The sequence below is a fragment of the Artemia franciscana genome, chromosome 11 (genome assembly GCF_032884065.1).
Source record: "Artemia franciscana chromosome 11, ASM3288406v1, whole genome shotgun sequence".
Lineage (NCBI taxonomy): Eukaryota > Metazoa > Arthropoda > Branchiopoda > Anostraca > Artemiidae > Artemia > Artemia franciscana.
In genome coordinates this window covers 14063655-14078308 of record NC_088873.1, presented here as the reverse complement: position 1 = coordinate 14078308, position 14654 = coordinate 14063655, and the positions used below count along the sequence as shown (strand labels likewise).

Below are 14654 nucleotides of genomic sequence, written 5' to 3'. Positions count from 1 at the left end.
CCAGAAGATGGACCTTCTCCAACCAGGATCATCAGCAATCGGAATAGTCTACCCTCATCAACCGTAATTAGCCGTGGAATCATTCAATAAAGAACTTATAATTTTCATGGACTTAATACGTTTTTAGTTTCTCATTTCACAGATAATTATAGGAGGCTTGCGTCATATTTCTTTTTATATTAAAACGCTTGCATCTGTTTTTTTTTTTTTTTTATTTATAATTATTTATACAATTTCACATCGATAGGCAGCGTTTTTGTTAGGCAGCTTTGTTTTACGAATGATTTGTTAGTAGTAGTAGTCTCTCAACCCCCAGGGGAGCCCCCCTCCGATACTGGTGACAATAAACATACGAAAATACGAATTATATAGATAGATACAATCGGATCAATAAGTAATAATTAGACTCTTTGGAAAAAAGGAAAAAATTAGCCCGAAAAAAATTTCAACTTCAAAGGACTTCTGATGTGACTGACTTTTCTTTAAACTTATATTGGGGGATTTTAACTGGCTCTTAACAATGGGTTTGGAGAGCCGAATCTTTCCTGCCCATAATGTAACAGAAAAACTAAAAAGATTTAGAAGCAAAAAATATTAGTAAAAAAATACAAAAAAAGTCACTAGCATACATTATGCAAGGAAAGATTAGACATATTCTGTAACAAGGAAAATAATACTATTGAGATAATCGACAACAGAACGGGGATCAGCTTACATGTCACCGTTTCTGAACTGCAGCGGCAAACGCTTCCACTTTATTCGAATCAGTATTTAATATTATCTATAGCATAAGGCATTCATTTTCTATAATTTGAAACTAAAAAAAAAGGCAGAAAAACTAAACATTAAAAATAAGCGATCTCAAGTCCAATCAATGAAAATTAATCCTTAACACTACAAAACCTACTTTTCCCCAAATAAATGTCTCAGCTAAAAATTGCCTTCGGATGATTAGATGAGCACACAAAAAAGAAACATTTACCTCTGCAACATGAATAGGAGTTGAATGACAATTGTCCAAGCGTATTCCGTGGAAATTTTTTGCAACTTCTTCAACATATTTCCGCATATGCTCCCAAAGGAAAGGACTATCTTCAGCCTTCTCTCCATACCTGAATTAAAGATTGACTAATTAGCAATACCTAAATTAACTAGGTAAGATGCTTTGTTAGAGTCGATTAAGCAAGTACAGACAGGTGTGGATTACTTCCAGAAGTGAGACAGAGTAAAATGTTGTCGTTTCGTATTGATTCATTTATTTCCAATAGTTTCATTTCGTAATCACTTTTGAAAGTTCTCTTATCGCCCCATACAATAATTTCAAAGATTTTGGATATCAGCTAGAAATGCCATTTTATAACTATATCGTATCATTTTTTCCTTTTTCCACTCGATGTAAATTAACTCATTTCTACCGTTGTACTCCAATTTCTCGTTTTATCGCATTAGTTTGGGTTCAAAAAGTCTTGTAACGTAGAATTATTTTTTTGTGTTTTGTGACTGAATACTTTTGGATGTATTTGGTATCTGTCTACTTATTTCATCAATTTGAGCTAAGCATTTGACCGAGTTAACAATTCGAAAATGCCGAGTATCCTCAAGAGTTCCACTGTGTTGCATTAAACTTTAGACAATACGGTTTCAAAATCATAGAGCCCCCCCCCCCATAGAGAACCATTCCCATTTTTTACTCAGTTTATATTGACAGGCAGACTCTCAAACTTCTTTAAAATGAAATCCTATTTTTTTCAAATGGTGACATTATTATGGCTTGCACGTAGTAAAGTGGTGTCAACTCACGAAAGACTAAAGGAGGAGGGGATGAATTTTTTAAAATCTAGGAGGGAGAGCAAATTTGTCTTTTTTTGTCCAATGAAAGCACCAAAAAAGCATTTGTCAATAAAATAGCCCCTCAATCCCATGAAAAATAGAATATATTTTTCAAAATCTTGGGGGGCAAAGACACCTCTCCAACCTGTTGACGAAACTGGTACGCAAGTAGACATTAATGTTGGTATTAACTTCTTGTGAAAATTCATGAATGTTCAAAACGTATCCAAACTTCTCAATTTATTTCACACAGTTCATTTTCAGACAGAGAATAAAAAATTATAATAAAAAATAAAAATAAAAAATTCTGAATAAAAAGTTCTGGATAGAAATTTAGAAACTGGACGGAACTGTATAGCAAAAATAGTTGGAAAAATGCAACTTCGTATTTTACGTGATCCTAGGAAGGCAAAGGTCTCAGGATTATACAGATTATTAGAGTGCCCTAGGTAAAAATGTCATCGAATGCATTCTTAGATGTTTCGAGCGCTCAGGATGCAAGAAAATTAATGTTAAGAAGTCTGGCTTCCTTAGTTGTGACAACAATGATATATTTTATTCAAAACTTCAAACAATAGAAGATAATCGGTAAAATACTACAAGGTAATTATATAGGTAAATATTTTAATGACTATAAGCCATCCTATAATCTATTTACACCATGAAATAACTGACACAGTCAATGTTAGTCCTTGAGAATGAGAGAAAAAGGAGGGACGGGGGAACCAAACCTGCGATTCAAAAACTTGCCCTTGCGGGAAGGGACTTGTCTCCAAACCACGTAAAATTCCGAATTTCCCCCATAATTTCAATAAAATCAAAAAGTTTACAGGATGCAACGTTTACTGATGATTTAAAGAGTAGCGCCACCCCCTGAGAAATAATGCATACGTCCCTGAACGGGTTTCATGTTGATCCTACGACGTAACGTTTTTGATCACCCAAATAAACTTTTAGTCTGGTCCGAATTTTAGTTACTCGAGAAAATGCTTCGATTCCACCCACTTTCTACAAACTGGCCTTGATATCAAGTTCACTTGAGCCGAAAATCCTAAGTAAGGTTAGGCTTAATCGATGTTTCTGCCTTCTTAGCTGTATAATATATTTTTCTTCTTACAGCACAACTACTGTAGTATCACTAGAAAATACTAGAAATTTCCGCGAGAAAAACACTAGAAAGTTCCACTACACAAAAAAGGACATCAAAAATAAGCACAAAAAGCATCAAAAATAAGATAAAGGTTACCTCAGCTTAACACTGTCACCCCAAGCAATTAGTTCTCTTCTAAGATAGACCAATGTTCCAGGTTTTGCGAAGTTTCTCAGGGGATCATCGCCAATTACCCAGCCGTTGTGAGCAAGAATGTGTTCACCTTTTTCTTTCATCATTTCTTCTTCTTCTTCAAGTGAAGCCTCAGGGAAGGCTTGATAGAAATACCTTAAAATGAAAGAGATAGTCCATACTTCCGCAAGATGTGGATGGTATAAACTGGATTATGATATCCAAAGACAAAGTGAAATGGATGGCAAAATACCATGAGCTAAATGATCCACTCCGATCTTATTGTTGAGATTTTTTAAGATTTATAATGGCATTTTGCTTTAGTAAACTTCTGCCAATAAATTTTACAATTCATGCAGCCTTTATGGGATCACTACATTGTATTGGTAAAAGTATTTTCTTTTTATGCTAAATATATCTAATCAATGAATAATAAAAATATTCCAGGGGAGAAAATCCATGACGAAACACATTTTCTTGCTTGCATTTTCTTTCCCTAGTTTTACTCAAAGAATTTAAGCAAGAAAAGTGAAGCAGGGCAAAAGTAGGGCGAATGAGGTTCTTCCTACTTTAAGCCACTCCCTGCTCACTTATTTTTAGAAATATCTTCCCACTCTATCCTTGAACGAAAAAAAAAAGAAAGATAATGACTTATTACATTTAACTTCTTTAACACACTACAATGTAGAACTTTTTTTGATTGCAAATTAAAATTTAGTATAAAACAGCAGATTATTATGTAAAAAATAATGAAGTATTTGATGATAGACATTGTTGCAAAAGATAACTCTTTTTAAATACGTTACTTATACAATAAAATATATATTTATGTGTAAAGTCAACGAGCAGGCGTAGACACAGTAAACAGCAATGTCTTTCCCATTTATCACTTATATTCTTATTTTTGGTAATTTTGGATAGAAAGGGGTGGTCTGGAGGAAAGACTCATTCAATCCGACCTTAAAACTTCCAGTGCAAATTTTCACAGCCAAAAGGGATTGGAAGGAAACCAGCACCCTCCCCCGTATCCCTTAGGGCCTTCAAAGATCGTTCCCGAGACTAAGCAGACATTAATTGTTGTAAGTACGGGGGAAAGGCGTTGAAAGGCCCGCAAAAGTGAAGTCTTACTGTAATCCAGTTGGTTTGCAACATAAACCCATAAGTCTTTAGAAAAAAGAGAGAGAAAGACAAAGAAAGAAAGAAAGTAAAAGAGAGAGAGAGAGAGAGAGAGAGAGAGAGAGAGAGAGAGAGAGAGAGAGAGAGAGAGAGAGAGAGAGAGAGAGAGAGAGAAAAAAAAAATACGTTATGAAACTACATGACACAAGAGCTTACTGTGGTACAAGAGGATGGGTTGCAGACACTTCTTTGATAAGTGGTCCATCATGTTGAAGCCGCTGATACCGCATCCCAGCTAAAACGTTACTCACTGCAGCGTGAAGATGAGACCAAATCTCAGACTTCTTTGCCTCATTTAAGGATATAAGGTTCTCCTTGAGCCATTGGCCAGACTCAGCAATCCTTTCTTCTTCTGTTTGACAGTTCGGTCTGAAACAACACAGTGATCCTGAATACGATTATAAATACAACTTTTTGTTTTCTTATTTATTTTTGATACGTTTCTTATTTTCTTATTAAGTTTTCTTGATTTAGTAAATCTCCCAGAAGATCTCGAAGTTCTTGGTAGTTAAAACAGTCCAAAACGTTTGGGACAAAGGATTCGAAAAGACGTGTTTCAAATGAGGGCACGCCAAAACTTTTTAAAGTTTCGACCCTCCGCAGGAATATATTTTCAGGAGGAAGAAGGGACTGAAACAAAGGTAAATTATACGTTTTATAGAAAAAAATTCGGAAATGAACAAAAAAATTAAACAAGATATAATCGTTAATCACGATTAATCAAGGTATGTTGGTCATCAACCAAATTTTCATTTCGAGCGACCATTTAAAAATAAGTGAAAAAAAATAAGAAAAACAATATAGAAAAAAGAAAACATAAATAGATAAACAGAAAATGAAAAAACTGAAAACCTAATTAGTACATTGGAAACAAACTTCATAATTCGAAATGTACTCGTATTTACAAACAGGCACGTGTGCAGGAATTTATTTCCATGAGAGGGGAGAGAGACAATTCGAGAGAGCATTAAAATCGCCCAGTTATATACATAGCATGTAAACAAACACATAAGTCTTAAATTTAAGATGAAGGTCATGAGGGGGGAGGAGGAAGCAAGTTATAAAATTCTCTTCCCAAGTATTACTCCTTAGAAAAACTTCCACAACCCAACAGCTAAAATTTAAATCCCGTCCCGGGATTTACTGAGAAGAATAATATTGGATAGTTATGATGATTTTTTTTCACTTGACCAGTACCGTTTAAATGATTTTGAAAATGGTTGTAGATTTTGGTAGATTGCGTCCACTTGAGAATAGTCCACTTAATTTGGCTCATTTGGAGTTAATAGATGAAAGTAAAGGGATTGATGATTTTGTTGTAGAGGAAAGTAAAATAGCAGTACGCTATATTAGCCCGTCTGATATTTCTGAATCGATGCCTAATGACTCTCTTACGGTTTTCCATTTGAATTGTCGGGGACTGCAAAGCAGTGTAACATATTTAAATGAACTATGTATGTTTTCTGGAATTCAAATATTAGCTCTAACTGAAACTTGGTTACGGAATCATTATTCTAGTTTATTAAAAATAGGTAATTATCGATTGTGTCTTAAGAATAGGGAGACTCGTCAGCATGGTGGACTGGGTGCTTACATTAGAAAAGACTTGCTAGTTATAGAAACAGATGATTTAAGGGTTAATAGAGAAATGGTATTTGAGAGTTTGGTATTAGAGTTTAGCAAGAAATCCAAGGTGTTTTATTTGGTTGTTGTTTATAGACCTCCGTCGAGTAATATTAATGAATTTTTTATGTTACTAGAAAAACAGTTGGACATGATTAGGAGTAGAAACTTACCTATATTTGTGTGTGGTGATTTCAATATTGACCTAATGAATTTGTTTATTAATACAGAAGTTAGCCAGTTTTTAAATATTATGCTGAGTTATGGGTTGAAGCCTACGATTACAGTCCCAACTAGGGTTACTATGAACTCAGCATCGTTGATTGATAATATTTTTGCTAATGTCAGTTACTATAATGCAAGTGTGATAATAAATGAAGTATCTGACCATTTTGGGATATTTTTGAGTGTTCAAAATTTTTTTAGTAAAGGTACTAGGCTTAAAACAAATTCACAAAATAGATACAAAAAAGTGACCATTGATAATAATGTGCTCATTCTTTATAAAGTAATGTTAAAGAAATGTAATTTTGAATTTTTAAATAGTAATGAACTAGATATTAATGCTAAGTTTCAAAATTGGTATTCAATTATAAATAGTTTATTGATTGATTGTAGTATTTGTAAAAATGCAACTCGTCGTAGAGAAACTCCAAAGAAACCATGGATCACCCGAGCTCTTTTAAAGGCTATTATTAGAAGAAGATATTTGTTCAAAATGTGTGCGGCTAGTAATAGTGTATGTGATAAAACAGAATACAAGATTTATAGTAACCAGTTAAATGCACTACTTCGTAAAGCCAAAGCTGATTACTATCGTAATAAATTTAAATCTTGTGAAGGTAACCCTAGAAAAACATGGCAAATTATAAAATCCGCCGTAAGTCCTAATAATGATGGTATATTTCCTGACGGTATACACAATGATAGTACAATTTCTGATAGAATGTGCCGTCATTTTGCTAATGTGGGAAAGGATTTGGTCCAAAGTATAGTTATTTCTGAGCATGAAGGTAGTTTTAAGAAATATTTATCGAATGCAAGTGATGTTTCAGCATATTTGAAGCCAATCAACGCTTCTGAGCTTTCTGAAACATTGAAAAAATTAAAAATTGGAGCTTCAGGCTCTGATTTTGTAACAGTTAAAACTTTAAAGTATATTTACCCTGTTATTTCCGGTCATTTAGTGTATTTATTTAATGAATGTTTAAGGACTGGAGTGTTTCCAAGTTGTTTTAAAATTGCAAAAGTTATTCCTGTCTATAAAGGTGGAGATAAAAATGTACTAGGAAATTATAGGCCCATTTCTTTATTACCAGTAGTATCTAGATTGTTTGAGAAATTGATAGTTAAAAGAATGGTTGAATTTTTGGAGAGTAAATCATTTTTTAATCCAAATCAATTTGGTTTTCGGAAGGGTTTATCTACTGAGCATGCTGTTTTATTTTTGACAACTTTTGTGAATGATGCGTTGGATAATGGTACGAAAGTCGCTTCTGTTTTTCTTGATATTGTAAAAGCTTTTGACTGCGTTGACCATTTTATACTCATTGCCAAATTAGAAAATTACGATTTTAGAGGACCATTTCTTGAATTACTGTCCTCGTTTTTAAAAGAAAGAACTCAATATGTACAACTAGGAGATAATGTATCTTCAGTCAGTAGTGTTAAATTTGGAGCACCTCAAGGATCTGTTCTTGGTCCCCTGTTATTTCTAATTTTTATAAATGATTTATGTAGAGCTTTTAATATGATTTCGTATGATCTTGACATTGGATGTGATGGGGAAAAAGTAATTGTTCCCAGCTTTGCGGATGACACTCATATAACTGTGGCTGCACAAACAGGAATTCAGCTGTTGAGTCGTATTAGTTCTTGTCTGGAGTTTGTACAAAATTGGATGAAGCTTAATAAGTTAAATTTGAATTATAGTAAATCCTGCTTTTTATTGTATGGTAGGAGCTCAAATTATTACCCTTGGATAGACAGACTTAATGTTGCTGATATGACTATTTTAAGAATAAATTGTACAAAATATCTAGGAGTTTTAATTGATGAATGTCTCAGCTTTAGAGAACATATAGATTATATTAGTCTTAAACTCGCTAGGAATGTTGGCATTTTAAGAAAGTTGCAGAGATATTTTAAGAACACTGTATTATTCGTTAATTCATCCTTATCTGCTATATTGTTGTAATGTTCGGGGTAGTACATTTCCTTCTCATCTCCATCGTGTTCGAGTTTTGCAGAATAAAGCGCTTCGAGTGTTATGTGGTGTAGGTTTTAAAGACTCGGTACAAAAGAGGTATATAGCATGCAAAATCTTGCCTTTAGCAGGACTTATTACTTTTTATCGAAGCCTGTTTATATAAATATTTTCAAAATTGTTTACCAATATGTTTTAAAAGTATGTTTGAATTAGGAAGTGATATTCATACACATACTACGAGACAGTCCGATATAATTCGTCGTCCGCTTGCTATTACCCGTAGATCTCAATATTCTATTCGGCATCTAGGACCCCATGCATGGAATTGTTTACCAACGACTTTGAGAAACATAGATAGTTTTCTTGAATTTCGGCGGGAATTAAAGCTATTTTGCCTTAATATTTATGGTTTTGATAGTTGAGTGGACCTCAAGTGGAGCCAAGATGTTGGTTTTGATTTTGGTGATACTGGTAAAGTGGTTTTAGTTTCTTTTTGTTTTGTCTCTTTTGAAGTGGAATTCCGTTTCGATTGAAATGCAGGGTAATTGATTTTGTTTTCTTCTTCTTTTCTTTTCTTTTCCTTTTCTTTTCTTTTTTTTTTCTTTTTCGTATTGTTTTTATTTGTATGTGTATTGGGGTTGTAAGCCCAAACAAGCTTTGCTTCGGGCCATTTGCTTGTTTTGTTTTGTTATTTATATTAATAATCCCATCTTTCTCTCTTAAATTAACTATGCTTCCCTATCCTTACCTGTTATCAAGAAAAAATTTTATTTTTAGCCAACAGTTTCTAAAACGAATAAATTACCCCTCGCTTACCGAGAAGTTAACAATTATTCTAATTTATTCTAATTGGTAAAACCAAGATACCCCAAATCCCCTCCCTTTTACCATAGATCATTCCTGGGAAACGGGCACGCAGAAAATTACTTCGGGGGGATATAGTTGAGAAACTTGAGACACTGGACGTCCTGGACCCCCGGACCCAAAGCCACTCCTTCTTGCATAATAGGTAAGGAGGTGTATATCACACATATGTGTACAGGTGTATACTATACACCCGGGTATGGTTACAAAAACAGACAGATTATCTTTTGTTGTTTTTTTTCCGTAAATTTTTACATCATTCTTTATTTCCCTCACTATCGAAACTTTTTTCAACCTACCACAAAAAGCGTTGTCAATAAAAAAAAAAAAAAAAAAAAAAAAAAAAAAAAAAAAAAAAAAAAAAAAAAAAAACGCGTAGAAAAATGAGAGTAGTTAAATAATTTCCAGGATGTTAGCGAAAATGTCCATGCAAAGTCGATATTAGCCAGGAAGTCACGACTGAAAGCCCTGGAGGCTGTGGTTTACCCCCCCCCCACCCGTCCGAAGATTAGTGAGCCTGAAAGTAAATATAGCCAAGTAACTAATATAGCCAAGGGTTTTGCGCTACTGTGATACTCACTTGAGGGTTTCTGCACAGTTCTCTGTGGTAAAATTCACTGCCAGTCGAAAAATAACGTGTTTCTCAAGATTACTAATGGGTTAGACTATCCATGATTCATATGTTTTAAAACATCAAATCCTAAGTAAGGCCCCGGAATAAAGTACCCAGTTGGACCCCTTCCTCCCCACCTAATGTGAAAATCAACGCAGATACACCATTTTGGTAAATTAATTCGCCAACAAGAAAAATTTCAACACCCCCTTCTCTTCTCTAATCAGAATCAGGGATTTATGTCTGTTTTGGGCTTTTTTTTTTGTTTGAGTCGTCATTAGAAAATAAAAAAAGAAGCTAAAATCTTGAATAAGAATATAAAAGTGACTTTTCTCAATTATTTTCATTTTGGTTCAGAATACAATTACCAATATATACCTTTGTTCTTATACAGCACAAGCAAAACATATCTATATATATAAAAATAAGTTGTTTGTGTGTTATGTCTGTTTCACTATGTCTGTTACGCCAGATTATATCTTCTATATATATAAAAACTAGCTGTTGGGGTGGCGCTTCGCGCCACCCCAACACCTAACCCCCCAAGCCCCCCCCGCGCTCGTAAGTCGTTACTCGCCATATTAGTTACGCGCCATTGTAGTTGTGTCCCTGTGATTCTAATGATTGCCCTTGAGCTTTGTTGATGGTGATTGCTAATCGACCATTCCCTGTATGGCGCGTAACGACTTACGCGCGCGGGGGGCTTGGGGGGGCGAAGCGCCCCCAACAACTAGGTGTTGGGGTGGCGCGAAGCGCCACCCCAACAGCTAGTTATTCATATAATTCTCCTATTTCTGTTCATGAATGAGACTTATGCGGGGAAATAAAAATTTCACAAATCAATCTAATTATCTTTTATGAAGCTGTTAGTCGTTGAATCGTAGGTCATATCTACGAGCCTACTCCCAGGAAAGAGAAGTTCACTTCGAATAGGTTGCAGGGGGAGGGGTGTATAACATTTGCCTCAATGCATCATTCCTGAGGAACTTGGAACTTGATTAGAAAGTTCGAGTTGCTTATAATTCTGGCTAGAAGCACAAAAAATTACTTCAGCTTTAGATAGAGCTTTGTTCATATGCCCCTCCCTCTCCAATTACCTTTGTATGTTATGAATTCTTAGAGCAGCTTCAATGTCAACCGTAGAACTGAATCTCTTAAAATCGGGGTTTTGGATTATTGCCAGGTGATCTAATTGACTAGAATAGGGAAAAGCTCCACGGTTTCGGGCCAACTCGCAAAACTGTCGTGTCAACTCCTCAGGATTTACCATGGAAAGTTCCTCAATTCTCACAGCTGGTAAAAGATCATCCAAAAGTATTGAGCGAACAACCTAAAACATAGACAATCTTAGTAATGAAATAATTCACAAGGAAATGTAAGAAACTAAAACATCAAATTTAAATATACGAATCATCCATATGGGGCGAGTTTCAGTTAACTCAATGCTACATTTACCAGTCCATTAAGTCATATTACCCTACTAGCCTCTTTTTAATAAAGAACTTAAGACCTTAACTCATAGTAAAGATCCTGCAAAGCTTCGTCCGTAGCTATGATTACATTTTGACAACTATGATAGTTTTCTATAACTATAATCTTTGTATTCTCAGTATTAAGACAACAGCTGCAGATAAAAATAAGTCAACAGTTGTAGGTAAACTAAGACAACAGTTGCATGTATGACTAAGCCAAAAGTTGCAGGTACAAAAAAGCCGACAGCTGCAGGTACAAATAAGTAGAGCTACAGGTAGATAACGCTTGTTGGTTATAAGCCAGTCAGGCCGCTTGATGCAGTACCCATGTTGAAAAATTTTCAAAATGTGTTTAATTAATTAAAATTATAAATTTGCAACCGGAACCCCTGCCGAGAATCCCCAGACCTAGGCTAAGTCAACAGCTATAGGTATAACTAAGATAACAGTTGCATGTACACCTTAAACAACAGCTGCAGGTACAAATAAGCCGACAACTGCAAGCACAAACAAGCAAACAGTTGCAGGTATGACTAAGATTACGGCCGCACGTACAACTAAGTCAACAGTTGAGACAACAGGCGCATGTACAAGTAAGCGAACAGCTGCTGGTACAACTAAGCCAACTGTCGCAGGTATAACTAAGACAACACTCGCACGTACATCTAAGTCAACAGCTGCAGATAGAACTGAGCCAACAGCTGCAGTTAGAACTGAGCCAACAGCTGCAGGTACAACTAAGACAACAGGCACATTACATGTGCAAGTAGGCCAACAGCTGCAGGTGCAACTAAGACAATAGCTGCAGGTATAACTAAGTCAACAGCTGCGGGTACAACTAAGCTAACAGCTGATACAAAAGGCACATGTACAACTAAGCCAACAGCTGCAGGTACAACTAAGCCAACTGTCGCAGGTATAACTAAAACAACACCCACATGTACAACTAAGTCAACAGCTGCAGATACAACTAAGCCAATTGTCAGAGCTATAACTAGGACAACACCCACACGTACAACTAAGTCAACAGCTGCAGATACAACTAGGCAAACAACTACAGGTACAACTAAGACAAATGGCACATGTCGAACAGGTACAACTAAGACAACAGGCACATATACAACAAAGCCAACAGTTGCAGGTACAACTAAGTCAAGAGCTGCAGGTATAACTAATCGTAGAGCTGAAAGTAAAAGAAAGCCAAGAGCTGCAGTTACAACTAAGAGAACAGCTGCAGGTATAACTAAGCGAACAGCTGCAGGTATACCTAAGCCAACAGCTGCACATACAACTAAGCCAACAGCTGTAAGTCTAACAAAGCCTGTAACTGCAGGTACAATTTTTATAATCTGGACTAAATATTTCATTTCATTTATTAGCGAAAGAATTTCGTAAAACTAACTGTTGAGTAGACTTGGTCCGTAACGAGCCGTTTTGTATACTCGGTAGCATTTCTGATGGTAGGCAGTTAGCTAAGTCCTCCAATGGTGGTAATGGCGGCCATTTGCCCCGGGACTGCAATCTTGGACTCAGACTTAGAGTCACTCTTTAGGTTCGATGTAAAGCTGGCTAAGTCTTCTGATGGTTTTTGTGGTAGCACCATGGTGGCTTGTGTTGATGGTGATAACTTGAAGGTGTCTAAGTTGGTAGGTTGAGTAGACTTGGCAGACAACGAGCCGTTTTGTACAATCGGTAGCATTCTTGATGGCAGGGAGTCCTCCAATGGTGGAAATGGCGGCCAGATAGTTGCTTGTGCTGAAGGTAGTGATGGTGGCCCTTTGGCGGCTAAATGTTTTGGAGGGGGTTGAGCGGGTAAAAAACTAAGAAAAGGGTTATAATTTGCATACGTTTTCCCGGATGCTGCAAAATTACCATTGCAGACGGTGGCTTGCTTTGATGGTTGCTTTGATGATGGACTGATTGTGGCTAAATATTTTTCGGGGGGTTCAGTAGGAAGGAAACTAGAAAACGGATTATTGTTTATATAAAGTTTTCCAGATGATCCGACATAATCGACATTAGAAGCGTTTTCTAGACCTGTTAGTTGAGTCTGCAGCTCTACTGGCAGGGAGTTGGCTGATGGCGACCTTTTGGCGGCTAAGCCTTCCGGAGGGAGTTGAATGGGCGTCGAACTAGGAAAAGGATTAGTATTTGGATAATTTTGCCCTGGGGCTGCAATCTTGGACTCGGACTTGGAGTCACTCTTTAGGTTCGATGTAAAGCTGGCTAAGTCTTCTGATGGTTTTTGTGGTAGCACCATGGTGGCTTGTGTTGATGGTGATAACTTGAAGGTGTCTAAGCTGGTAGGTTGAGTAGACTTGGCAGACAACGAGCCGTTTTGTACACTCGGTAGCATTCTTGATGGCAGGGAGTCCTCCAATGGTGGAAATGGCGGCCAGATAGTTGCTTGTGCTGAAGGTAGTGATGGTGGCCCTTTGGCGGCTAAATGTTTTGGAGGGGGTTGAGCGGGTAAAAAACTAAGAAAAGGATTATAATTTGCATACGTTTTCCCGGATGCTGCAAAATTACCTTTGCAGACGGTGGCTTGCTTTGATGGTTGCTTTGATGATGGACTGATTGTGGCTAGATATTTTTCGGGGGGTTCAGTAGGAAGGAAACTAGAAAACGGATTATTGTTTATATAAAGTTTTCCAGATGATCTGACATAATCGACATTAGAAGCGTTTTCTAGACCTGTTAGTTGAGTCTGCAGCTCTACTGGCAGGGAGTTGGCTGATGGCGAACTTTTGGCGGCTAAGCCTTCCGGAGGAAGTTGAATGGGCGTCGAACTAGGAAAAGGATTAGTATTTGGATAATTTTGCCCTGGGGCTGCAATCTTGGACTCGGACTTGGAGTCACTCTTTAGGTTCGATGTAAAGCTGGCTAAGTCTTCTGATGGTTTTTGTGGTAGCACCATGGTGGCTTGTGTTGATGGTGATAACTTGAAGGTGTCTAAGTTGGTAGGTTGAGTAGACTTGGCAGACAACGAGCCGTTTTGTACAATCGGTAGCATTCTTGATGGCAGGGAGTCCTCCAATGGTGGAAATGGCGGCCAGATAGTTGCTTGTGCTGAAGGTAGTGATGGTGGCCCTTTGGCGGCTAAATGTTTTGGAGGGGGTTGAGCGGGTAAAAAACTAAGAAAAGGGTTATAATTTGCATACGTTTTCCCGGATGCTGCAAAATTACCATTGCAGACGGTGGCTTGCTTTGATGGTTGCTTTGATGATGGACTGATTGTGGCTAGATATTTTTCGGGGGGTTCAGTAGGAAGGAAACTAGAAAACGGATTATTGTTTATATAAAGTTTTCCAGATGATCCGACATAATCGACATTAGAAGCGTTTTCTAGACCTGTTAGTTGAGTCTGCAGCTCTACTGGCAGGGAGTTGGCTGATGGCGACCTTTTGGCGGCTAAGCCTTCCGGAGGGAGTTGAATGGGCGTCGAACAAGGAAAAGGATTAGTATTTGGATAATTTTCCCCTGGGGCTGCAATCTTGGACTCGGACTTGGAGTCACTCTTTAGGTTCGATACAAAGCTGGCTAAGTCTTCTGTTGGTTTTTGTGGTAGCACCATAGTGGCTTCTG

General features: G+C 36.9%; 1 protein-coding gene across 1 annotated transcript in view; it reads right to left on the bottom strand.

The window, feature by feature from the left end:
• The window catches only part of LOC136032852 (glycogen debranching enzyme-like), a gene marked incomplete in the record, with an annotated part of 126189 nt that overhangs the window by 59402 nt on the left and 52133 nt on the right, over positions 1-14654 (bottom strand). Inside the window, 4 exon segments of the mRNA XM_065713263.1 lie at positions 983-1112; positions 3077-3268; positions 4445-4657; positions 10695-10927. Of these exon segments, the coding sequence (XP_065569335.1) occupies positions 983-1112; positions 3077-3268; positions 4445-4657; positions 10695-10927 (768 nt within the window).